Genomic DNA, 27,787 nt, shown 5'->3' on the forward strand with positions numbered 1-27,787 from the left:
ATTTTCTCAAAGGGCCAGATGCTAAATACTTTAGGCTTTGTGAGTCACATGGTTTGTCACCACTGCTCGACTCTGCCATTGCAGCACAAGAGCAGCCACAGACAACACAGAAACAAATGGGCATGGCTGTCATCCAATGTAACTTTATTTATGGACACTGAAATTTGATTGCCATATAAGGTTCATGGGTCACTAAATATTACCCTTCTTTTGATTTTTTTTCAATCACTCAGAATTGTAAGACCCATTTTTAAGTCATGAGTGGTACCAAAACAGGCAGTGGGCTGGATATGGCCCACAGGCCATACTTTGTGGCCTCCTGCTCTAGATTCTCAAGTTCATGTTTCAAAATGTTAAAGAAAAATTTATTTTGACACTTGTTAAGGTTAGGAAGACTTTATTTAGGACTACAGTGATAGGTTTTAAAACTATCGCAACAGAGGAAGAGATCAGGCTCAACTCTGAATACAACCTGATCATGTGGGGGTTTAAAACTAATGGGCAGAGTGAGGGGGTCAGTGATTAGAAAATTACTAAGAGGAGATATCAAGAGTAGACGAGTTCTTGCAAAATGAACTTAACCGGCTTCTCGTTGAAGGGGGGCTGAGAACTTACACATCAAAAGTGGAGGATGAAAAATTTCATAGATATTGAGGATGGGGGATTCTCTCTAAACTGACTTAGCAGGATTCTTGCTAAAGCTGGGCTATATAGGTCCATCACGAATAGGGACCAAGGTGGAGTCCTGGTTGAAAAGAAGACTCAGGGCCTGACTAAAGTTTGGTCAAGGAGGGAGCCTTTGTCAAACTACACCATGAAGCCTCCTTAATAGTCATGGACACGTGGTGTTCAACCCAATATCCACTTAGAAATCAGGTTAGAAATAATTGTCACAAGCCTGTTTTTATTAGTTCAACTTGAAGAAAATGTAAGATCCTAAAGATGTCAAACTTTCAGCAGAACTTATACCAGTCTTACCCGTAAAAATCACATCGCCCATCACTCCTTTCCTCACTACACAAAATTAGCAATTTACAAAGGAAATAGTTGGCTGTTGTCTTCATAGATGAAGTCAATGTAGTCTTATTCCTTTGCCAAAAGGCAGAGAAACCAGTTCCTGGTGTCTCTTTTCCCTGGGGCTATTCAAGGCCAGTTCATGTAGGACCACTGGGAAAGACAAGCTTTGGCTTCACCACAGATTTTTAACAAGGTGCTATACTACTTTTAAAAAAAGATTTAAGTAATTTTTTCAAGAGCTTTGGCTTCTGCTGTTTTTACTGACGTTTTGAAAGCAGTGCTTACAACATTTTAAGTCTAGATGTCTCTATGGAAACCCAAGATAACTCATATTTTATGACCAAATGACAACCTACCTAGAGTCTTTATCCCATTGGATCACCATAGGTCATCTGCAGTATCAGAAACACCTTAGGTCTGTTTTTCCAAAACCCTGTCTTATCAGGCATAATGAAATTCATACAACTATTACTTTTGCCGAGGAGGAAATTAGGAAGGAAATAATTTATTTATCAGGCTTAATTCTGATGCTTATTAAGACATCACTATTTAAAACATTCTTATTAGAAAATTTTTTTTATCAATTTTGGCAGACATAGTAAAAGAGGAGGAATGCAATCAAATAATTTAATAGCTGCTTTGAAATTTATGTCATTAATTTTCCTCCTCTCCTTTCCATCAGTGTCAAATACATTTTCTGTTTAAAATGTAACAGCTCCTCTTCCCACAGACTGCTTATTCATTGCAACAGAGAAAAAAAGTAATTATATAGTGAAGAAATAGGACAATACCTTGACCAGATGACCAAAACTGACATCACCTTAGTGTGATGGCCTGTGTGTGCCTCCAGATGTGATATCCTGTGAGGAACTTAACATCACCCAGAACCTGAATCTAATCATGAGAAAACATCAAATAAATTTAAAACAAGGACCATTCTATTATTTTAAAAAGAAGAAGAAGAGGGAGAGGAGGCAAAATGACGGTATTATTTTAAAATGTCAATGTCATAAAAGACAAAGAAAGCCAGTGAAAATGTTCTAGACTAAAAGAAGCTAAAGGCAGGTAGGTGCAGTGGCTCACACCTATAATCCCAGTGCTTTGGGAGGCCAAGGAAGCAGGGACTGCTTCAGCCTAGGAGTTCGAGACTTAGCCTGGGCAACATAGTGAGACCTTGTCCCTACAAAAAAAAAAAAATTAGGTATGGTGACATGAGACTGTGGTTCCAGCTACTCAGGAGGCTGAGGGGGAAGGATTGCTTGAGCCAGGTTGAGGCTGCAGTGAGCTGTGATCATGCCACTGGACGACAGAGTGAGACCTACCCACCAACCCCCTCCACCAAAAAAAAAAAAAAAAAAAAAAAGCTGGATTCAAGACAAGTAAATGTAATGCTGGACCCTAGACTGGACCTGGGATTATAGGGCAGTGGGAGAACTTCTTTAAAGGACATTACTGGGTCAGCTGACAAAACTGGAATACAAATGATGGATTCAAGTCTATCAATATTAAATTTACTTAAGTCAATAACTATACTGAAGCATTTCGGGGTAAAGGGCCATGGTGTGTGTGTGTGTGTGTGTGTGTGTGTGTGTGTGTATACTTTCCCAGTAAAAATTTTAAAGAAAAATTAGGAGTTCTTGCCTACACTGAAGCTCTTGGCCACCTATTTTCTCTCCATGATACTCTAAATACAACACAGGAAGAGATGACTGTGCCAAGTAACAAGAAAGTATAAAGATATTTTAACATGATCTTTTATCAGTGATTGAAGCCTGCCAAAGCATTACATACTGCCCATTCTCCACAGTTTGTTGCAAAGACCAGCAAACACTGGATAACTCTAGCAGCTTTAAATGTAATCATTTCCCCCTAATTTCTCTCAATAGGGCAGTGATTCTAAAACCTTTTTGTATCTCACCACTTTCAGAACTATTTCATACACAAAACAAGTCTTTCAGCTGGTCACTTGGACAGGCACTATCAGTATCAATCAATTGAATTCAAGCTTTTGAACTAGGACATCTTAATATTTTAACCCATGTCTAAGTAGCTGGGGAATGTGATACTCAGGAAGCTGAATGATCTCAACATATACTCACAAGTCCTCATCATCACTTGGAAATTGCTAGCAGAATTCCACAGAGCTAATGTCTATGACACCCTCAATGGTCCTGCCCTCCGATCTGCAGTGTGCCATATTAATGATTTTCCCCCAAAGCGATGGAGGGAACTGTGCCCCAGTCCAAAAATTTAGGACAGACTTTTCGATAGGTCAATCACTGAAGAGGGAACCAAAAAGATGGTAAATCACAATTAAACTGCTCAGCAATGCTTCAGAATCAGGAAACACTACTTATCCACCATTCTCCAAAACAGCAAAGACAGAACATACGTATATTGTTAAGTCCTTTCTATCCTTCCCTGTCTATCATTTTATTATTCCCTTGATTCTTTCAGTAGCGACTGTCTCTGGGCTAGAATACTCATATACTATTTTTGGCTTTGACTTTTTGTCCTAGATAGTCTTATTCACTTTTCCCCAAATTTCAAGGAGTAATTTCATTTAGCAAATGTTTACCAAGTACCTACTGGACATAACATGCTAAACCAGACTTACCGGGTGGTACTCCACAGAGACAAAACTCCAGGTTGGTTGTCCTACAAATAATCCCCAAGAAAATGATATGAACACAATAAGTGCAATGAAATCTGCTTGCAGAAAAGCATAAGAAGCCAGAAATGAATTACGACCAACTGCAAAAAGGAACAAACTAGTCAAAGCACTAAAATTTAATAAGAAGATAGTTTTTAAAGTGGATGAAATTGAAGGTACATGTAACGTTATCACAGATTTAAAATCATGCATATTCTCCATAAAACTTTTCAAATGCAGTTAAAAACACACACACACACACACATACACACACAAAACCAAGCAATTATAAATCCTCTGAAGCATGTAACTGTGATTAGCTGCTACTCTCAGCAATATAAAAATACTTTCACCACAATTACATTCCAGCCTGTAATGTAATTCAAAACCAACAAGTCAGAGACATCGCTCAAATGACAGAACCAACAAATACAGATGCTTTGCATCAAGGAAATGAATCTACTGAAGAAATGCAACTGAGGAGCAGCAGCCCCTCCAGGGCCTGGAGCTGAGCTTCTGGTGGAACGGCAAGGCCCCCTTCTGGGCAGAAGCAGACAGTGCGCCCAGTGGGGCTGTGCAAAGCTGCCCTATAGTCAGGGAGGTGAACTGGGGACTTCGTGCTGTGGATACCCTTTCTAGTGTTGTGTTCAAAGTTTTACATTTTAGATTTTAAATTTATTATATGGATTTTTAAAGAAATAACCGTTTGTTTCAGATTAAACTGACCATTCTATTTTTCAGTCAGCATTCTCACCACCGACTGGCACCCATCCTCTTTACCCTGTGTTCCTTTTGCTTTTTGCCGTAACTCTTATTTTCCTCCAATAAACTGTGTTATCTATCATATCTATCTCCCCTCGCTAGAATATAAGCTCCACGAGGGCAGGATAATTTGGTTTTTTGCTCAATAACAATTGTCCCATTTAGTCTTTATCTTTGAAGACTATTCATCTTCAAATAAGACATAAATTAGGTTTTATTATAGCAATACGCTATAATTTAAGTGACAACCCAAGCACTTGTTTTAAAACTATGCATGTTCTCTAAATGCTTTATAAAAGCAAAGTCTTTTTAAGAACCATATAATTATGGTCTCTATATACACAACTTACATACAATTTAGAGAGAAGTCACAGCCCCTCATTGACCTGGGAGAACATCGTAGCTGCAAAAAATGAAGAATCTGACTCTGAAATGGCAGTCCAGTCCTGGAGAAGGTGTTCTCAGGGTGGCACACTGTATGCAGTTCAGACACACTCCAGGCCCCTGGGTCTGGCCACACATTCTCTAAAAAGTCAGCACTTGCCTGGACTGGGCACTTGTGGCTGGAACGGTACGCACTACTTGCTAATTTCTAAAACCTCAAACCTTAATTTTCCCCCCATCTCAAAATGGGAATCAGCTTGTGGAAAAGCTAACAATTGTTTACAATTGTCAGACTTCTAAAAAGTGCTAATTTGTTCCCTTAACAGAGCAAATGATGAGAGACACCATTTTCCCACAGATTAAAAACAATATATAAACATATGATTCAACGATGTCAACAGCTTTCAGTCTAGGAATCTTGTCCAGGTCACTTTGGGTCACTTGGTTCTTTCATCAGAACATGTTCAAGATTTCTGACATTCCTTTTTCCGAACTTTTGATTTTGGGGCTGTGAAAAGAATAGAAAAGAAAAAGAAAGTGAAGAGGTAAGCTCATAGCAGACTCTCTTTGTATAGATTTAAGGGAAGTACATTATTTACAATAGAAAACTGACCATTTGGATTTTCTTGTTTGTAGAAGGTCTTTAACATTTCCACTGCTTCCTCAGCCCGATATCCAGGGATACACTGATGGAATGAGAAAGCTGAGAATGAACATAGGCCTATGAAAATGTGTGTTGTATCCCATAAAAACAACAATATATACGTGATTATGTAAACAGATTTCATATGTTAATAAACTTTGGGGATATGAGTAACATAGGTAAGGAGGTACACTTCCAAAAGATGTTTAATATATGGCCTCAGTGAGGCTTCACTCCCAATCAACTGTTACTCATCCATCAACTATTGTAGAAGTTACCAGCTTTGTGATCTCGGGTTAGGCACTTAAACTTTCCATGCCTTATTTATCAAATGTTGGCAATAATAGCACTTACTTCAGTGGGATTTTGTGAGGATTAAGTGAGATAATACCTGTTAAATACCTGGCACATCATAAGTGCTCATTAAGCATTATTTTTATCTGCTCCTATTTACTAGTGGCCCATTAAGCATTTGATGCTATAGAGCTAGGGTTGGCAAATTATACTTGGTGGACCAAATCCGTTACAAAGCTGAGAACTGTGAGCTAAGAATGGTTCTTATATCTTAAAAGTTTTGTTAAAGAAAAAAAAAGACTAAGTGACAGAGACAGAAGTGGCTCACAAAGGGTGAAATATTTACTAGCTAACCCTTTGCAGAAAAAGCTTATCAACCCTTGCTATAGAGGCTTTTAAAAAATAAAATTCAGCTTGTTCTATCTTTAGCATCTAACTGGGGAAAAGAAATCATAACATGTGAAAGAACAAATAAGAAATTGTGTTATCGGTAAGGAGTGTTACCATATGAAATATTACCTGAAGGCACGAAACTTGAACTTACCTTAGGGATAGAGAATATTTAAAGAGGCTAAGCAGAGCATTTCAGGGAAAGGGCAAGAAGCAGCCTGGGTAGTGTATGAGGAAATCAGCTGATAGACGAGGAGGTGATTATTAAGGAAGCATAAGAAAAGAAAGACAAAAAATGGGATAAAAAATATGTATGGCTTGGAAAGTTTGTCAGAAGAGTTTGGACTTAAAACCATGCACCCTTCTGAAATGCATGAAATGACACAATGAGCATCTGGAAGGAAGGTGCCAGAAAACACAGGCACAGGGGACAGGACGACCACCTACTGCAAGATGCTGTTCAGAACGAACCTCCCATTCTCCTGTGTCTTCAGTCTGCCCTTGCCTGGGCCTCCCACACCTGCATAAACCTTTGCCATAACAAATAACCTTCCGTCCACCCTGCCCTCTCAAAGGCTGACACCCTGCTCCTGCCTTCACTCCTCAGTGGCCTCATCTTTACTGGCTTGAGTTCCCAGCGCTTCACTGAATCTGCCTGTTGCAGGAAGTCAGGGACCCCAAACGGAGGGACTGGCTGAGGCCATGGCAGAAGAACATAAACTGTGAAGATTTCATGGACACTTAGCACTTCCCCAATCAATACCCTTGTGATTTCCTATGCCTGTCTTTACTTTAATCTCTTAATCCTGTCATCTTCGTAAAGTGAGGAGGATGTATGTCACCTCAGGACCCTGTGATGATTGCATTAACTGCACAAATTGTTTGTAGAGCATGTGTGTTTGAACAATATGAAATCTGGGCATCCTGAAAAAAGAACAGGATGGCAGCAATGTTCAGGGAACAAGAGAGATAACCTTAAACTCTGACTGCCGGTAAGCCGGGCAGAACAGAGTCATATTTCTCTTCTTTCTAAAGCAAACAGGAGAAATATCACTGAATTCTTTTTCTCAGCAAGGAACATCCCTAAGAAAGAGAATGCACCCCTGCGGTAGGCCTCTAAAATGGCTGCTTTGGGGGCGGCTGTCTTTTATGGTTGAAGACAAACGGATGAAATAGCACTCCCAGGCTTATTAGGACGAGGAAATTCCCGACTAGTAAATTTTGTTCAGACCGGTTGTCTGCTCTCAAACCCTGTCTCCTGATAAGATGCCATCAATGACAATGTGTGCCCAAAACTTCATTAGCAATTTTAATTTCACCCTGTCCTGTGGTCCTGTGATCTCACCCTGCCTCCATTTGCTCTGTGATATTTTATTACCTTGTGAAACATGTGATCTCTGTGACCTACACCCTATTCGTACACTCCCTCCCCTTTTGAAAATCGCTAATAAAAACTTGCTGGTTTTACCGCTCAGGGAGCATCATGGAACCTGCCGACGTGATGTCTCCCCGGACACCCAGCTTTAAAATTTCTCTCTTTTGCACTCTTTTCCTTTATTTCTCAGACCAGCCGACGCTTAGGGAAATAGAAAAGAACCCATGTTGAATATCAGGGGTGGGGTTTCCCCCGATATCTGCCCTCTCAGAAATCCCCAGGTCCCTACTGACCAAAACACTGGTCTCCTTTCAGCTTCCTCAACTCTGCAGTCCTGGAGGCAACTGGCCACCGTGCTCCATCTGACCTTGCCTCCCTTGGCTTCTCAGCATTTCACCATCCTAACCACTGCCGGCTAGTCCCGTCATAGATGCCCTCTGCTTCCTGCTGCGTTAAGTGCTGGAGCTCTCCAGGAGTCGCCCTCCACTCCACTCGCACACTCAGAGCCCTCTCCTCTCACGTGGGATGAGAGCAGTGGTTCTCAACCATGACTGCTCAGGAGAACCGCCTGGAGCTCTCTGGAAACACAGCACTGTTGGCCCCCTGCCTTCTGATTCAGATGGTCTGGGGCAGGGCTGAGCAGAGTCAGGCGTAGAAGCCTCTAGGAGATTCTAATGGGCAGTCAGGAATGAGAACTGCTGAGTTACAGGCCTTGAAGGAAACTGCACCACTCTAACACACCAAGATAATTTATTATTTATATTTTCAAGTATCCATTACAGCGACAAATTTGTGGCATTAATAAAAAGCACACATTAATAATAAGATAATTTTTTTTTTTTGAGACGGAGTCTCACTCTGTCACCCAGGCTGGAGCACAATCTCAGCTCACTGCAAGCTTCGCCTACTGGTTTCACACCATTCTCCTGCCTCAGCCTCCCAAGTAGCTGGGACTACAGACGCCCGCCACCACACTCAGCTAATTTTTTTTATTTTTAGTAGAGACAGGGTTTCACCGTGTTAGCCAGGATGGTCTTGATCTCCTGACCTCGTGATCCACCCACCTTCAGAAACCTAAAGTGCTGGGATTACAGGCATGAGACACTGCACTCAGTCATCAAATAAAAATTTTAAAAAACAAACAGGTATTATAATTAATCACCATCTTCTTTGAAAAGAATAGTTCTATTGGCCTCTACAAACTTTAATGCTGCTTATAATATCATATGAAAGAATCTGTAATTCTGCAGTAAGAAACAGTATCCCACCTCCCAATCAGCTGCTGCCTCCCAAGCCCAGACAAACAACAAAAAAAAAGAATACCCAGCATTCAGAGCCTGGGGCACCATGGTTTTCCTTAGAATCTAAAAGCACCTTTAAAAAAACCATAATTTGGCATTAAGCCTGGAGATACGGCTGCAAGCCACAGTCATTGATTTGCAGCTGAGCCAATGTGGCTAGGTATACACACTGCAAATGAACTTGTTTCGGTTCTGCTGCATCGATGACAAGGATGTGTGAGAAAGGACTTGTGTTTGTGCCCTATGTCACTGACACATTGAAGAGAAATATTCCTCCCATGTCTGACATCAAAAGGCTCATCTTTGTTCTGCCCAGAAACTGAAAAATTATTTAGATCATTCTCATAAAGGAAATACAGAGTCAGCAATTCATTTGCAAAGAGTTATGTAAGCAAAATTTGAGCTACTAATAGAAGTGATTGGAAAAAATCAAATCACTTTCTAAATATCTTTAATGATCAAGCCAATTGTATCCTTCAGTCTCCATCGTTGCATTACAATTTCTTTTCTGATGTAATGTTAAACAGTATCTATTCTCAAATGTACAGAAGTTGATAGGAAAGCTAATGTTCAGCTAGAAAACTCAAGAACGTTTTAAAAACTCGTTCTCAGTGAGACTCAGCCAAATTTGGTCCTTCATAGGTCCTTAAAGTATTCTAGGAACACCTGAAGTTTTTGAAGTGAACTACCCATCCATATCCAGCATTTGTTAAAGTTTTTTCTTTTTAAAGCATAATACTTTTACATTAACCTTACATCTTGGAGAGAAAAACAATCAAACCAGTTAATGAAAGCAGGGGTATAGTCACAGTCCAAACTCTGAAATACAAATTGCTATTGCTTATAGTCTGACCCATAAAAACTTTGGGATAAGTGGCAAGATTAAAGGGAAAAGGGAATTTCTAAGAGACTAAAGACATGGATTCCTAGGTCTGGGGGAAATTTCAACATTACAAAGACAGAGGGAAAAAAACATGAAAATACAGTGATTGCTAGATACTAAAAGTAGGATGTGGCAATCAAGCAAAATGATTAAATTTGTGCAAAAGTATTGTGTGTGCTGTAAATAGTCTCTAGCATCACTGACACAGGCCAAGCATCACCAAACTTGGTAGGGCACAGAGCTGGTAACATTCACTGAATAAAAACTCCAACAGTGAGAGTGTCTTCAGGCATACCTAACGGTGTTGGTGAAGAGTGTTCGGAGTCAGCTGGGAAGGGTGGGGACTCTCCTTCAGGAGGGAGTCTGTGAATGAAGACAGGTAGGCACTCATTTAGAAACTCTTCCCTGTCATCTTATACTGAGGCATAAATGAACTCCACCAGAGGTTCTAATATCCAAGATGTCTGATTCTATCATGGTTTCTTCATATACTGGCCACACACTAGTTATTCACAAGCGCATAAAGAGATGAAAATAATTAGCAAGAAAGAAAAAGCATAAGCAGTGTGTATTACCTGAAACGGTCTCCCAGTGTTTGGTAGGTCAGCAGAGGCAATATTTAGAACAGAGCCACAACCACCAAATCGTTCATTCTGACAGCCATATACAACCAGTGGGATTTATAAGACAGAATTAAGGTCCTGCATAGAATGTACAGTTCAAGTATGCATCATGACAAAATCAGAGTAGGTTTATACTAGCCATCTTGGAGAGGAAAGCTCATGCTACTCTTCAAAACAATGAAGCTTAGGATTAGTCTTATAAACCATACAATCCAGTTACACAGAAGAAAAGGGTTTAAAGTTTGAGAAAATGATATTTAACAACTGCAAACAGAATGAAAACTGAGTATGTGGTTGCTTAATGTTCACAGTTCAGGGCTCTCTCTGCTCTTTCCTAAATCACTTTTTCAGAATCACCAGGGAGTCAGAGCCAGAAAGGATGCAGAAATGTAATCCAGGGATTTTCACCTTTTAAAAATAACAGATTCTTCCCTGTTCTTGCCCCAAATAAAATATAACCTGTGCCCTAATACAAAATAGACTAAAACTTAGCTATTTTGTAAGGCAGGATGAGGAGAGAATTCTAAGTTGCCTATAATAACCCTTTTATAGAGACTGTACATTTTATCATACCCAAAAACTTCTGTATTATTTTTGAAGTGTTAAAATTATCCATCCATAAATAGTAAAATAAGTATATAAAAAATAAGCAACTAAAAAACTGAGTTTTTCAATTTTCAAATAATTTTTTAAAAAGATCTTTAGAAGTCCCTGCAGTGTCTCTGAACTATTTAAGTTGCTTAATCCATGCAAGACAATCCAAAGAGCAGTAACTACTCATTTTCCATTTACAATTAGAATATCATAAAGGATTTTTTACTTCTTATTTACTTTTTACTGATAATGTTTGGTACATTGTAATAGGTATTCATGGCAAACAAACCAACAGATAAACAGAGAAAAAAAATTTAAATCACTCACAATCCATTATCCAAAGGCAAAACTTAGCTGCATATTCTTTAGCACTTTTCCTTTGCAAACTGTTTTATAATCCACTTCAACTTAATTTATGATTTATCTTTATATAACTGTTTAAGATAGTTCTAACATTTTATTTCTCTAAATTATTTGTGTAATCATTCTACGTTTATTAATATGAAAAGAAATAGGTCATTTTACTATTTAAAAAGCTTTCCTTTTTTTGTAAGAGACACTACGTTACGTTTTACAAGGTGTTTCCTAAGTCTGTGTTTTCATATTTAGGCCACTCTCTTGTTCACATGAATGGTACAAGACATTAACTCATGAAGTCAAAGGATACTCATCAGGCGGAGAGCAGCTGCACACATAATGCACGGCTCCACAGTGACATATAACACAGTGTGTTCAAATACTTCAGAGGGACTCTTGCCACTTCGACGACACCAATCGAGGACCTGATCAATGGCCACCATTTCTGCATGTCGAGTAGCCTGAAAAGAGAAAGGGGCTTGCACTGATGTTGTTTGCTTCAAGTGACTACTATTTTACAAATATACAAAAAATAAGTACAAAATATGCACCTATCCTTTCTGCCAATATTTTAACAAATACAGTTTCAAGACACCCTTAGCAGGGGACAATGTATTCCCCAGTCCAAGTACCATAACCTCACTTGCGAAAGATATCTAATCAGAGATGCCAAAGGAATCATGCTGCATTTTTAGTTAAGTACCTAAATATCTTAGGGGGAAACTCTTTCAATTAAAATGCCACAGAGAAGGTAAGTCTAAAAAGCAAAGAAAAAAAGTGTATGGTTTCTGAATATTTCAGGGGAAGCAAAATTTTCAAAAGCTTGTGCTCTAGTTTCAAATATATGTTCAAGGCTGTCACTGATCTCACTCCAAGCAAATCTACATTAAGTTTACTGGAATGTCACCTCTTACACTTTTGGGGAATGAGGTTTTATATACTGGAAGACTCTAGAGAAGAAGAGATTTGGTATTGGTTTCAGACACTGAAAAGTGGGAAGCAGTACAGGATAGGAGAGATCACAAAGCATGAAGAACTGACTACATTTAAATTTGAATTTTGACAGTGACATTACTAATTATGTGGACTTAGGCAAGTTACTCAACTTCTGTAAGTCTAGATTTCCCATATGTAAAATGGTATACACTGGTATCTACACTTATACACCTTATAAATCTGAATTACATGAAGCATGGTGCCACATAATACTATACATGTACTCTGCTAGCTCTTGTCTCCTTTTCTTTCTCCCTTACTAAAATAGCTTAAAATGAATCATAGATTCTATATGGAATAATTATTTGTAATATTCATGACAATAGCATTTATCAATAATTTACACTGAGTGCTAACTATGTACAAGTCACTGGGCTAAATAAATTCTGTGTAGGATAAAAAGTCTCTGTCCTTAACAAGCATAAAATCTGGTGGGGCTCATTTACCTGTGTGATAGGGCAGGGTATGAAAAGTGCTAGCACAGTGGCCCAAGATGCCACAGTAGCTACAGGCAGATGGGAGCGGAGCTGGCCAAGGGGCTACATGGGTGAATCACAGAATTGATTACCAGAGATGGAAGGTACTTTAGAGAAGCGGTTCCCAAACCTGGCTGCACACCAAAACTAAATGGAGAGTTTTAAAAAAAAGGTTTCCCCAACTTAGGTGCTTTCAAAAAATCAGATTTAAATTATGGAATCAAATCTCCCTACAGCTCTCAATAAACAATTGCTGAACTCAATCATCTCAGGCAACTCTCTCTTTTGCTACTAAAGAAAAAGAAACTAAGCCAAGCTGGCATGTGTTAATCACACACAGCTGGGAGAGGAGGTGGTGGTGGCAATGGGATGGTGGTGGTGGTATCAGATCCAAATGCAGAACTCAGGTCTTCTCACTTGGGGTCAAGAGTCTTTCTGTGCTATAGTTATAGAGTAATCTTCTTTATGACGCAGAATAACAAAATAAACCCAGGTTAATTTCAGCGTATAGAAGAAACCCAGGTCACTGGATGGGGTTAGATGGATATTGTTAGGACATTCAAAGTTCTCATCTTAAAGATATCGTACACAAAATGCAAACTGGAAAATATGACCATGATTTAAAATACAGAATTCTACTCCTAAATAAGTATCTATACATTAATTAATTGCTGTATTGTTTATTACTTTATGTTTTAATATCCTCTTAATAACTGCTTTGTGAGTCAACATGAATGTAATTAAAACATTTTTTAAAATTCTTCAAAACATTTTTTCAAAAACAATTTTTGTATGTTTTACAGTATTTTAAATTGATATTTAAAATTATGTCATTTTTCAACAAACATCAACTAATTGCAGAGGTATGTGTACATGCTTCTGTTTTTTCTAACTGAAATGGTAATGGCTAATTTAAAAATGTTAATTCTACATGGGAATGACTATCCTGACAGTTAAATAATACTGCTCAGTGTTATGATAATGGTAATTATTTTAACATTGTTTGAAATTATTATACATGTGAGTTAAAATTAAAAGACTGTATATATGTGTATATTGTTATATGATTTATATGAAAGAAAATTGTCTGGAAGAATATGGCAAAATTTTAATAGTCCTGCATAGAGAAATGAGAATAGAACTGCTTCTACTTTCTGTATTTGAAATTTTAAAAAGGTATTTCAAAATGAGCATTTAAACAACAAAGAAGGCCCTGACAGTGGCTGAACTCCCCCAGCAGATGTTTGATGCCAAGAACATGATGGCTGCCTATGGCCCCCAATATGGTCTCTACCTAACAGAGGCTGCCATTTTCAGGGGCTGCATGTCCATGAGGGAGGTAGAGGAGCAAATGCTTAATATCCAAACCAAGAACAGCAGCTATTTTGCTGACTGAATCCCCTACAATGGGAAAACAGCTTTCTGGGACATCCCATCCCCAGGGCTAAAAATGTCCACCACCTTTGTCAGTAACAACATGGCCATCCAGGAGCTGCTCAGGCACATCTCAGAGCAGTTCACAGCCATGTTCAGGTGCAAGGCCTTCCTGCACTGGTACACAGGTGAGGGCAGGAATGAGATGGAATTCTCTGAGGCCGAGAGCAACATGAATGACCTGGTATCAGAGTACCAATAGCCTCAGGATGCCACTGCTGAGGAGGGAGAGTTTGAGGAGTGGACTGAGGAAAAGGGGGCCTAGAGCCTTCTGTTACTGGGTTAAGGGTGGGGGCGGTATGAATTCTTCATTTACGCACAATGTGTTCTGTGATAGCCATGTCCGTGTGGCCATTTGCTGTTCTCACTCCATGTTCACCTCTATCAAAGCATTTCCATAGTAAATAAATAAATAAAAATAAAAAGTATGACTTGCATATATTCATGCTTCTCACTTATCACAGGGTAAATTTAAAACTGATTGATTAAAAAGCTGTCTTTTTCAAGAATTCAAAGGAAAAAGAATTTTGTGAAATACTATATTTTTATTTAAGTGCCTTTTTTCTTTCTAATTCTACACTTCAATCTACTATTTTTCATAAGCAAATTGATAAAAAAGTTTTTTGGGGGGCTGACATATTAACTACAGATTTTCTATGCAGTGAACATGGTTATATGTAAATCCGAATTGTCCAACTACTTTGTCGGAACAGTTCCTATTGATTGGAACTGCTGGAGCGAAGTATACGCAAAATCTACATTTTGAGTAAATTTCCTATAATCAATGTAAGCTTTCCCAGTGTTTGAATGTTTTCCATTTCCTAAAACTGTTCAAACATTAGATATCACTATTTTAAATCACGGATAATGTAATGTTGCAAAGAAATTACTTTTTTCTTCTGTTAAAGTTAAGCTAGATCATCTTTGTATAGCCTTATTGGTTACTTGTTATTTCATTTTCATCTGTTCCTTTTATTTTCACTTCCCTTGTAATATTAGTCTCTTTGTTACTGATTTCTAAGAGCTCATTTCTGATTAAGGATGTGAGCATTTTGTCAAGCACTGCAAATGAAATACCATGTTTATTCCTGTTTATTTTACTGTGGTGTTTTATTTTTTTGGTTGTACAGAAGTTATGTATTAAAATATAATCCTGCTGTTTTATGGTCAAAAATAAATAATAAAAGATTTGCGAATCTGGATTCCTATCTTACATGTGTTTTGCTAAGTATCAGTTTTCTTTTCAACAGATGTGACTGACAGATGAACTTTAAAGTTCTCATAGCACTGGTATCAACACCAGCTTATTCTCTGGCTCCCAAAATCACACGACAAGACAAAAGTCTGTGTGAATGGCATTACAGGTATAAGTGATCTTTGAGTCCACCTAGGAATTTTTGTAATCACAAAATTTGGTAGTTTACTTATACTTCCCAAGTATACTTACCATGACACATTGTTGTGATACCACGTTTAAGAAGCACTACCTTGAACCATGAACTTCCCAACCTAACTGTAATAAAAGTCATACAAGCTATTAAAATGTACATACTACATGTAGCTACAGAGGCAGCTGGTGTGGAAGACCCTAGTTTGTTGAATTATCTGATACAGAAATAGCTTCCTTTATATAATCTTCATACCTCCCTCCAAAGCTATAATTTGAGGATACTTTTTTAATGTACTAAGATGAAAATATTATTTAAAGGTACTAAAAAAGGAGTGCAATATGAGTTAAATTGACCTATTTTGTAAAATGAAAATTTCATATATTAGATTGGCTTAAAGTAGAGACAGACTTGTTTCTTCCATGATGATATTCTGATGAAATAAAATCCCCTCTTGGGTTTCACTCAAGCATTAGAGTAAAACTCTATTAAACAGAAAATTATTCACTAAGATTTTATGGCTTCATTAAATTGTTCTGAAATTTTCCACAATAAAAAAAATAAACATGTATCACTTTCAAAATCAGGAAGAAAATGATACTGAAAAAGAGAGACGTTAAGAAAAGCTACCCACCACTGGCAGTTACGGGACTATATTCAGTCTCATCTTCACACCAACTGTGGTCAGTTCTCTCCAATCCACCCATCACTACTGTATGTTTGCAATTATACTGCTCAACTCACATACATTTTTGGTTTGGTTAACTTCATTTCTCCCCTTCCCTACAACTTCATTGTTGTAGACCATAAGGCAACCAACAGGAACTTCAGTATTTTCGAGGGCTTCTTTGGCCTGAAACACAAAGTGGAAAATGTAAGATGTAATACTCCATACTTGAAAAGAGTATAGGAAAGAAAGAGATGCAGCATGAACAGGATACATATGTACAAAGACTAAAACAAAGAAGTGCAGCTTTCCCTTTTCTGGAATATAGTTCCATTACGGTATTTAGTGCCCGTGTTCTGTGTTGTGTCCGTGTTAAGGGAGACTCAAAAAAAAAATCCCCTTCATAGGTCCAGAGCCCCTGATTTCTTCTCACTGGAAATAGATGCAATCAAAGGAGACTGTGACTGACCACTGTTCTTAAAGTGCCAGGGTCTATGTGTCTTTTCAGAGATAGAATACGTATTTGCAAAAAGGTAGGGAATAAATAACATTTATAAATCCTTTATTACAATTCTTTCCTCATTGAAATTCCTTTGCTTCTCTAAAAAGTATAGAAATTATCCTCTAGAGTCCCGATAGCTAAAGGTAACCAGACTGGATGTTGCCCTGTCCCACAATTTCTACTCCATGTGAGACAATAAGAGTTTAGAAGTACGCTATGTAAAATGGCACAATCATTATGAGAAACATTTCGAAAATTTATTTAAAAAGTAAACACACACACAGTCTATAACAAAATTCCACTCCTGGGTATTTAAAGAAGGGAATATGTGTCCACAAAAAATAAAAATAAAAATTTTAAAAAAATAAAAAGCTTAAAAAAGAACCAAAACTTTGAAAAAGAATGTTAATAGTCAAAACCTGAAACTGCACAGGTGGCCATCAACAAGAAAATGGATAAACAAACTGTGTCCTATTCATATAATGGAATACTAGTCGGCAATAAAAAGGAACTACTGATACTGTGACAACATGGATGAGCCTCATAGATATGCTAAGTAAAGGAAGTCACACACAAAAGCACACATACTATATGATTCCTTTTGCACAAAGTACTACAACAGATTAAACTACAATGACAGAAACTGGAACAGTGGTTGCTTCATGGAGGAGGATGTGCAGATTGATTGGGGAGGTACACAAAAAAATTTTCTGAGGTGGTGAAAACTTTCTGGATCTTGATAAAGACATGGATTACAGAGCTGTTTGCATTATTCAAAATGGATTGAAGGATACATTTACAACCTGTGCATCTCACTGTATATAAAGTATACCTCAACTGAAAAAAATCAATGAGAAAAACAAGTTTAGGAACACTTCCATGACTACCATCCCAGGAATGGCAAACCAATTATTATATTCTCAAAGTTTCCTTTATCACAGGCCATTCATTCATTTTTCTTCTTGCCCCATGATAGCAGCTCTGGGCCCTAGGAAAATTAACTCTACCTTCAGGCGGAGAGCTTAAGCAGGCAGGTTACGCCTTGGTATAACCTGATACTGCCTCTGAGAATCAGAATAAGGGAAGAGTACAATCCTTGGACTAGTGTTCATTCGTTTCCAACTCAATGCAGTCAAAAGAATATAACTGCTGTACAGCTGTTTCCGGAAAGGCAAGGTATTCCTTACTGTGGCAGCCCTGAAGACACTTTGGAAGATTTGAATCTCACTTAAGTGCAGGTACTTATACACATTATAGGGCATACAAAGCGCAAAGTTGAAGGCATTGTTAAAACAGTGGCTTCTGTCTCCTGCACTAGTCTCTTACTTCTAGTTCTACTTTATTTAATTAGTGACAACTTCCTATCATAAGGCATACAGGATTTCCTCAGTTACTCCAACCACGCTCAAAGGACACTTATTCTTCATTTGGCCATTACAGGAGAAAGGAGAAGCCCACAGCAGGAGCAAACTGGACCTCTCTTTTCTCCACCTGGTTGGTGGGTCAGAGATGGGGCACGGAGAGATGTGAGGAGACAGTATCTGACGCAATAAGACTGCATTCAGAACTGTTTTATGAACTATCCACAGGCTGGTTGTGTCCCAGTTCTGTGATAGTGGTTAAAACACGTCCAGTTTATGCAAGTTCAAAAGGCTTGAAGAGTCCCAAGGTTTGGTTAATATAGACAAATGCACCATAGGCTACTATAGAGAAGAAAGTCAGAAAGAAGATGGACAGTTAAGGAGGATGGAGACGCTAACTACCAGCGTAGCTATGGCAATTATTATACTGATAATTTTATTTAAGGTAAGTGTAGAATTACACAGAGATCCAGATACACAGAAGAGACAACTTATTTATTAATGCAAAAAATATTTGTTGAGGATCTTGAGACAGAGAGATTATCCCAAATTATCCAGGTGGGCCCCAAATGTAATCACAAATGTCCTCCTAAGAGAGATGTCTGACACAGAAGGCAAGAGGCGAAGTGATAATGGAAGGAGAGAGAGAGAGATTTGAAAATGCTGCACTATTGGCTTTGAAGATGGAGGAATGGGTCATAAATGTCACTTCAGTATCTGGAAAAGGCAAGATTCCAGAAGTTATTCAGTCCTGCCAAAACCTTGATTGGGGCTCACTAAAATTTCAGACTTCTGGCCTCCAGAACTATAAGAGAATAAACTTGTGTTGTTTTTAGCCACCATGTTTGTGATAACTTGTTATAGCAGCCATAGGAAACTAATACATGCAGCAAAGAGGAAGAATAACATGCTAAAATGGGAACAAAAAGTACTTGCAAACCACATCTCTGGCAAAACTCTAGTATCTAGACTATATAAAGGACTCTTAAAACTCAACAGTAAAATAATAATCCCATTAGAAAAAGACTGTTTTCATCCATTTGCACTGCAATAAAGGAATACCTGAAGCTGGGTAATTTACAAAGAAAAGAAGTTGATTTGGCTCACAGTTCTCCAGACTGTACAAGAAGCATGGTATCAGCATCTGCTTCCAGTGAGGGCCTCAGGAAGCTTCCACTCGTGGCAGAAGGCAATGGGAGCAGGCATCACACAGTAAGAGAAGAAGAAAGCAAGGAGGGGATGGTATATTCTCATAAGAATAATATAGTGAGAACTTGCTACTATAAAAATGATTTATGAGGCATCCTCCCCATGATCCAAACTTCCCACCAGGCCCTGCTACTAATACCAGGGATTCAATTTCAACGTGAAATTTGGAGGCAACAAATATCCAAATTATATGAGAAGGCAAAAGACAGACATTTCACCAAAGAAGATAATACAGATAGCAAACAAGTACACCAAAAGATGTTTTTACATCATTACCCAGTAGAGAAATGTGAACTAAAACCACAATGAGATATCACTACATACCCATCAGTATGACTAAAGTGAAACGTAAAATCAACACCAAATGCTGGCAAGGCTGTGGAGAAATGATATTACTCACATACTGCTGGTCGGAATATAAAATGGTACAGCTAACACTGGAAGATAGTTTGGCAGTTTCTTAAAAAGCTAAACATGCATTTAACGTATGACCCAACAATTCCACTCTTGGGCATTTACCCCAGAGAAATGAAAACCTATGTTCACACAATATATGTCTGTGTGCACAAATGTTCATAACAGCTTTATTCATAATAGCCAAAAACTGGAAACAACTCAAATGCCCTTCAGTGGGTGAACTGCTAAACAAACTATGCTACACCTGTACCATGGGACGCAATGCAGCAATAACAAGGAATGGACTATCGATAATCTCAACAACTTGGATGGATCTCATGGGAATCATGCTGAATGGAGAAAGCCAAGCCAAATGGTTACAGATTCATGTGGACAACATTTTTGAATTATAAAATTATAGAGATAGAGAACAGATTAGAAGCTGCAGCTATAAAGAGGTGGCACAGGGAGCCATGTGGTAGTGAAACAGTTCCAGTGATGGTTATACAGAGCTAAACATGACAAAATTGCATAGGCACACACGCGCACACACACACGTACAAATAAAACTGATGACATCTTAACAAGCTCTGCAGTTTTCCCAATGCATTTTTCCTGGTTTTGATACTGAACTATAGCTACGCAAGATGTTACCACTGAAGGACACTAGATACTTGGGCCCTCCCAGTATATTATTATTGCAATTTCTCATGAACTTATAATTATTTCAAAATGAAAGTAAAAAAATAAGTACAGGTAAACAAAAAGGATTTTGCAATGGAGATTAAGAAGAGATGCTTAGTGAGTTTAGAGAAATATTTGGTGTTACGGATGACCCCAGAAAAAAACTAGGCCAAGAAGGAAGGTGGTCAAGTGTGTCTAATTCAGCAAGGCAATGGCAGTTTAGGGGGAATGGTGGAGACGAAAACCAGTAGCTTGAACAGTGACTTTTCTAAGAGGTTAAATTTTTAACTCCAGCTATACTTTCCCTAACAAACCTCTTAAGAGGTAATGTTTTGTCCACATCTCAAGTATTCTGGTTCTGAGAGCTTGAAAATAAGAGCTTATACTTTATTGAAAGCTTACTTTGATCCAGGACTAATTTAAGCATTTTGTAAGTATTAATTCATTTCATTTACAAGCCTATAATGATCTTCCCCATTTTACAGATGAGTAAACTGAGGCATAGGGAGATTTTTATATATATATATGTGTGTGTGTAATGCACACACACACATACACACATATATATATATAACACTAGTGCATGCGAGAGAGCTGGGACTAGGGCATAGACAACGTGGCTCCACTTATTCATTTGTTCAACGAACATTTGTGGAGCACCTACCAAGGGCCAGATTCCAGGGCTCTCTGCCACCGTTCTGCCTCTAACTTCTACTTTAGTAACCACAGACACTTCATTGATCAGCTGCTTTATCAGAGTTTGAGTTTAGAGTGAATCAAGGGACCAAATGAGAGAGAACAGTTGGCAAGAGAGTGAGACATGGAAATTTTAAGGATAAAAAAATGGCAAGAGGAGTTCAAGGCTGTAGTGAGCTATGATCATGCCACTACACTCCAGCCTGGGTAACACAGCGAGACTCCATCTCTAAAAAAAGTAAAAAAATAGGCTGAGAACAGTGGCTCATGCCACTAATGCCAGCACTTTAGGAGGCCGAGACAAGTGGATCATCTGAGGTCAGGAGTTTGAGACCAGCCTGGCCAACACTGTGAAACCCCATCTCTACTAAAAATACAAAAATTAGCTGGGCATGGGGGTAGGTGCCTATAATCCCAGCTAATTGGGAGGCTTAGGTATGAGAAGCACTTGAACCCAGGAGGCGGAGGTTGCAGTAAGCCGAGAGTGTGCCATTGCATTACAGCCTGGGCGACAAAGTGAGACTCTGTCTTTAAAAAAACAAAACAAAACAAAACAAACAAACAAACAAACAAAAAAACAAAAAAAACTGCAGGAGAATAAACAAACGGAGGCCATGTGATCAGGATTTTCTGTAAAAATATCTCCTGAAGAGCTCTACATTGGCTATGTGGGCCACTTCAAACCTGCAGAAGAGAATGCAGGGCCGAGTGGAAAGGATATGGGTGGGATGGGAGATGAGATTCCCTGTTGCCTACAAGTTCTTTCTTGTTCACCTGGAGATAGCACCCGTGCCACCATGTTACTGGGCTTGTGCCTTCTATTCCTTCCTTTGCATTTTTCTCTTTTTCCTTCTAGCAAATTTATTTCATTTTACTCCTCTCAATACTGTCTTCATGTTTATTTTAAGTAACACTTTTTTTTCCTGAAATTCTTTCCATTGCTGTCCAAAACAGAGAGCAAATATGAGTGACTGGAATATTTTAAAAGGATAAATAACGTCATTGATGAGGAATGGCCGAGCCTGCCATGCTGAGGATGAGTAGGTAAGCAACTAGAATGCTAGGCAAGGGAGGGGGCAGTGAGAATAACACAAAGCCTCATGAAAGTGAGCTGAGGGGAACTCCTTGTCAACAATTAACACATAGATTTGCTTCACTAACAAGTTCACGATAGATTTAATTAAGCTGGAAATCAATTTCACACCGTACCCATATCATACTTTCAAATACTCCCACCAATTCTACTGTCGAGTCTGATCACTTCTTCACAAATGCAAAAAAGCTCAGACAAAATGGGTCTGAAATTTGTGCAGGTAGCTTTGAGTTTAACCTTTCTTGCCTTTTTCAGAGGGAAAGAACAAGGTCAGATAATATTTAAAAATTGCGACTACGTCTTGCGTAAAGTAACAAAAGATCAACCTTCAAAATTAAAGAATAAAATCTCTGTTCTTCCCAGCCCAAACACTGGTCTCTATTTTGTCTTTGAATGTAATCTCTTTTTTTTCTTTAGTCAGGGCCTGCCCAGTTACACATAATGAAAGCACCTAGATGGAAAAGACTTCATAGTTTATTATTTTCTCCAAAGACATTACTACTATAAACTGCTTTCCAGTGATGTCGTGATAAAAGGGGGAGAAATGGAGACAGACTTTGTTTGCACAGACTCTGATGAGTCCTCAAAGAAATATTTCCTATAAAGACAAAAAATTAGGGGAAACAAACATGTTAGCCAGAACAACTCTCAGGTAGAACATCATCATGTCCAAAAGGTTAAACTATGTAACTGTTTCTGCTAATTACTCTCTTCTGAGTGATTACGCTCTGAGTAAACAGCAGAAACAGTTATATAGTTTAAGTTCAGGGGTTTAAAAAGTGATGATGTTTTCACTCCATCAACTTTAAATTCTTCAATATGGCACTGAAGGTCTCCCAACTACCACCCATCCTCTCATTGGCCAGCCAAACCAACCTAACTTTTCATTATTCATTTAGGTTATTAACCTTTTCAGAGCCGAAATCCCCTTTTAGACTCTGATGAAAGTTATGGACTGTCCCACTTGAAAAAGGCACGTGCACATAACATTTTATATATAGTTTCAGCGTTCATAGATCCCCCTAAACCTAAGCCCGAGGTTAGGGAGCCCTGTTCTAGACAGATAGCTAGATCTCCTTCTAACCCAAAACAAAGTTCTTGATTTCTTTGTACATGACAGTATCTTTGCTTGGATCAACCTTTCCTTTCAACCAGCCCACATCCTTTTGGTCCCTTAAAATTTACAAGGAATTCTACCATATATCTCAACTGACGTGCTGTAGGACCTTGCCAGCACTTTATATCTGTCTCTTGTGGTCATTGGATATGTTCCTTACCAACCTTTTCATCTGTGCATGGCTTAATTTCATCAATTAAACAGTATGTTCCTGGAAGGCAAGCACTAGATCCAGGCACTGTGAAGCTTCTCTTGCTCACCTCTGCAGCCTAGGCACCCAGCATGAGGTCTAACACATAGCAAAAACTTAATCATACCACATTTGTTGAAATGGTAATCATACCACATTTGTTGAAATGGTATCTGCGGTGTTTGTTTTCTTTTTGAATTTCCCTCAGAGCCTAGCATAATGTTATATTAATACCAACTGCCCCAAAAATGCATACTACAAAAAAATACAACTGACTTTTTTTCTAGAAAACTTGCAACATTTTTTTTCTATACATATATATATAGTCAATCTTTCTTTTTTCCTAATTGTAAAGTAAGATATGTTCAAGGTGAACTTAGGGATTAAAAAAATAAACAAAAAACCTCATATATCAAAAAAAAAAAAAAATACACTAGGAATCCCAATACCCGAAAATATAATCCCTGTTATTCTGAGGCAACGGAAGTTTTTTCTGTTTTTTTCCCTAGGCCCTGCATACACATATTGATAGTTTTTAAAAAGTCAAATAGATTTACACTATATATACAGTTCAGCAGTCTGCCTTTTTCATTTAGAAATGTACTGTTAACCTTTCCCTACATTGGGTAATACTTTTTCATCACATGATTTTGTAAAGGTTGTACAGTATTTCTCCTTATGAACATATTTGATTCAACTAACTAGTTTCCTATTATTTGACATTTAAGTGATTCAAATTCTTCACTATTATAAATAAGAACATCTCCATATAAATATTTCTATGGCTTCCTTGTGAATTATTCCTAGAAACAGCCGTAAAATACAAAGAGCTCCTACAGTGCGATTTTTTAAATCAAACTATTAGTAAAATTGGGCAAAGTATATGCCTCAGCAATTCACAAAAGAAAAAATCTAAATGTCCAATTAAATTACACAGTAGATATACAGTATTCAGGGTAAGGAAACTGAAAAGGAAGAAAGAGAGCAGAGGATATGTTGGCAAGCAGTGAGCTACCTAACACTAAGAGGCAGGCTAGGCCAGTATTTGACAGCAGACGACAGGGCTCAAGTCACAGCCCCATCCTTACCAGCTCTCTAACTTTGGGAAAGTTACTGAACTTTCTCAGCTTCAATATCCCCATCTGAAAATGAGGACCATAATAATACTCACCTGATAGGGCTGCTGTGGGGCTTATGACATGGCCCACATGAAAACACTGTGCATAGCATAGTATCTGGAACACACCAAGAGTGCAACACTATTACTTAGTCATACTTTTTTTTTCCAAGCCTATCTTTAGAATGCTATGCTGAACATGCTATGATGATTAAAACAATAACCTATGATGATGCTATGCTTAGCTCTCAGAAAGAAACCTAACAAGTAGTAAAGTTGATAACTTTATATGCTATCCAACAAATCCTTTTGTAGTTATGGAAATATCCTTTGATCTGCACTGTCCAATATGGTAGCCAGTGGTCATATGTGGCTTCTGACTCTTGAAATGTGGCTAACACAACTGAGGAGCTGGATTTTATTTTATTTCACCTTAATTAATTTAAAGTTAAATAGCTACACATGGTTAGTGACTACGATATTGGGCATCATGGTTCTAGAAGGCAATACAGGAGTATCTATATAATTTCAAAGCACATACATCCTTTGTCCCATTTTTGATAGTCACTCCATAGCAACAGAAATACCATGAGGTAGGGAGGAGTGATTAATATATTAAGACTACCAAAAAAATGTGCTGATAATCAAAAAGAGAACATGTAAATCCATTTATGCAAAAGTACATATGGCTGTTCACATATGGACAGAGAGATATGGAAGGATGCTCCCAAACACTAATAGTATTATCTCTAATGATAGGACTGTCAGGTAATTTTTACATAATTTGTTAACCCTTTTTTATAGTTTGAATTTTTTATGCCCATGAATTATTTACATAATCAGAAAAATAAAACATTAAAATATTTTCACTTTGGGAAAAAAAAAGGGGGGGCATTAATGGATCAAAGGATAAGCTCACTTTTAAGGCCTTTTATATCTACCTAGCCAAATTGTCCTAATAAAAGGGTGTTCTAAATTCAGTTCCTCCCAACCAACAAACACCTCAAACATGCACATCCTTATTATCACCAAGCATTAAAATTGCTTTCACGTTTGCCAATTTAACAGGTGAAAAATTGTGTATCATTTTACTTTGAATTTCATTAATAGTGAAATTGTGTATTCATTCATTTGCTGGCTACTCGTCACTTCTTTTAGAAATATCATGTTCAGGTGAGGTGTGGTGACCCACACCTGTAATCCCAGCACTTTGGGAGGCTGAAGTGGGACGATTGCCTGGGCCCAGGAGTTCAAGACCAGCTTGGGCAACACAGAGAGACCCTGTCTAAACAAAAAAACACTTTTAAAAATAAAAGGAAATTTTAAAAAGAAATATATTCATATCCTTTGACCTTTTCAGTATTAGGGTATACATATTTCCTCTTACCTCAGAAAGTACTTAGATTTTATATAAATTCTATGTTACGGTTATTAAACCTGTCCTTTTATATATGTTGCAAATATTTTCCTTCTCTGCGATTTCCTTTACTTTGTATCTTTTTTTTCTTTTTTGAGACAGGGTCTGGTTCTGTCTCCCAGGTTGGAGTATAGTGGCACAGTCATGGCTCACTAGATCCTCAATCTCCAAGGCTGAAGCAATCCTCCTGCCTCAGCCTCCTGAGTAGCTGGGACTGCAGGCACATGCCACCATGCCCTACTAATTTTTAAATTTTTGTTTAGTAGTGACAGGGTCTCGCTATGTTGCCCAGGCTGTTCTTCAACTTTTGAGATCAAGAGATCCTCTTGCTTCTGCCTTCCAAAGTGTTGGGATTATAGGCATAAGCCACTGCATCTGGCCATGATACTTTGTATCTTATCTTTTTAAACATGTGGATGTTTTCAAAGAATTTCTAGACCTCTCTGGCTTTGAAATTTTTGTCTCTCAATTGTATTATAAATACCTAGGGATGTGATTCCATAGTTTACCTCCTCCTACACAAGACTAAGGAGGCAGCTGCTTCTTGGGTTTTGGCATATACATGTTTCTTCAAGGTCTTAAAGGGAAAAAAGTACTTGTTAGGAGGGCTACATGTCACTAGGCAATAGGAACTTTTCAGCTCCGTTATAATCCTATAGGACCACCGCTGTATATGTGGTCCTATAGATTATAATGGAGCTGAAAAGTGCTAGCGAGCTTCTTAACTGGGATAACAGTTTGTTTGTAAACGTATGTAAATGTATTTACTTGTGCTAGCCCAAGGTCAACCTAAAAGGTGGCAAAAAGGTTTAGCCCAGAAGTCTACATAGAGACTAGTGTTGTCTACCTCCATACCACCCTGAACGTCCCCCAATCTCGGACGCTGAGCAGGGTCAGGTCTGGTTAGTACTTGGATGGGACAATAGGGCCAAGGTGAGTAGATTTAATGCTCCAGGATAACGACCTTTACAGACAGGTCATTATGGGGCACGTGGCTGTATGTACAGTTATTAAAATGTAAATATACATATTTGCAAACAAACTATTTTCCCAGTTAAGAAGCTCGCTAGCACACACCATTCTGTTGAAAGCCCCCTTTACTCCGCAGACCTGAAGGGAGTGAGGGAAGGACGTAAAAGGGCAGAGGAAAGAATGAATGAATGCGAGACACCGATTCTACAGGGATTTGTTTCCATACTGCTCTCTACCAGAAACGTTCTCAGTTTCCTTCCTTCTGCTGGACATGGTCCAGGGGCCAAAACCTCAAATAATGTGATTTTGTAGATTGGAGAGTGTGACCACAGAAAGGAAAGGGAGGCAGCACGTGCCAGCCAGCGACAGAATGCTAAGTCTGCAGCATACTCCACCCCAATGAAACAAATAATTTCTGTATTTCCTCCCTTTCCTTCGCCCATAGTCACTGTGAGAATGGGCTACAGAAAGTTTCGAGGCAGTAAAGCCAGTAGTTCACCCAGAACATCTGACTGCCATAAAAATTATGGTGAGGAGAAAGAACGTTTGCTCAAATGCCGTGGTTGAGGTGAGGGCTGGAGAAAGGTCCCACCCCGCAGCATTCACCTCCCGGGCTCCTCACCATGTGCATTGCCTCCTCCATCCACTTTTCGGTCTCTTCTGCCGACACCGAGCACGCGCCGCCTGCAGCTGACTTGGGCGCCGCCTTCGCCTCCATACCCGGCCACCACTCAGCGCCAAAGGCCGCCGCGGAGGAGGAGCGCGGGCAGCGGAACGCGGCGGGCCCGGGCCCCCG

General features: G+C 38.6%; 1 protein-coding gene across 4 annotated transcripts; it reads right to left on the minus strand.

The window, feature by feature from the left end:
* Nucleotides 1-3,792: 3,792 nt before the first annotated feature.
* Nucleotides 3,793-27,767, minus strand: LOC105465754 (adenosine deaminase tRNA specific 2). 4 transcript variants are annotated; one of them, XM_024787891.2, is made up of 7 exons: nucleotides 27,614-27,714; nucleotides 24,657-24,720; nucleotides 16,319-16,423; nucleotides 11,587-11,737; nucleotides 10,278-10,384; nucleotides 5,430-5,502; nucleotides 3,793-5,324 (listed from the first exon to the last, which is right to left on the minus strand). In XM_024787891.2, the coding sequence occupies exons 3-7, from the start codon at nucleotides 16,376-16,378 to the stop codon at nucleotides 5,281-5,283; spliced, it is 435 nt and encodes a 144-aa protein (XP_024643659.1). In that variant the 5' UTR covers nucleotides 16,379-16,423; nucleotides 24,657-24,720; nucleotides 27,614-27,714; the 3' UTR covers nucleotides 3,793-5,280. The 4 variants fall into 4 exon arrangements, 3 of the variants coding, with proteins under 3 accessions (XP_024643659.1, XP_070952641.1, XP_011712634.1); XM_071096540.1 differs by lacking the exon at nucleotides 24,657-24,720 and having other exon boundaries at nucleotides 5,430-5,519; nucleotides 27,614-27,767; XM_011714332.3 differs by lacking the exon at nucleotides 24,657-24,720 and having other exon boundaries at nucleotides 27,614-27,763.
* Nucleotides 27,768-27,787: the final 20 nt, after the last annotated feature.

Source organism: Macaca nemestrina, chromosome 5 (genome assembly GCF_043159975.1).
Source record: "Macaca nemestrina isolate mMacNem1 chromosome 5, mMacNem.hap1, whole genome shotgun sequence".
In the NCBI taxonomy this organism is placed as follows: Eukaryota; Metazoa; Chordata; class Mammalia; order Primates; family Cercopithecidae; genus Macaca; species Macaca nemestrina.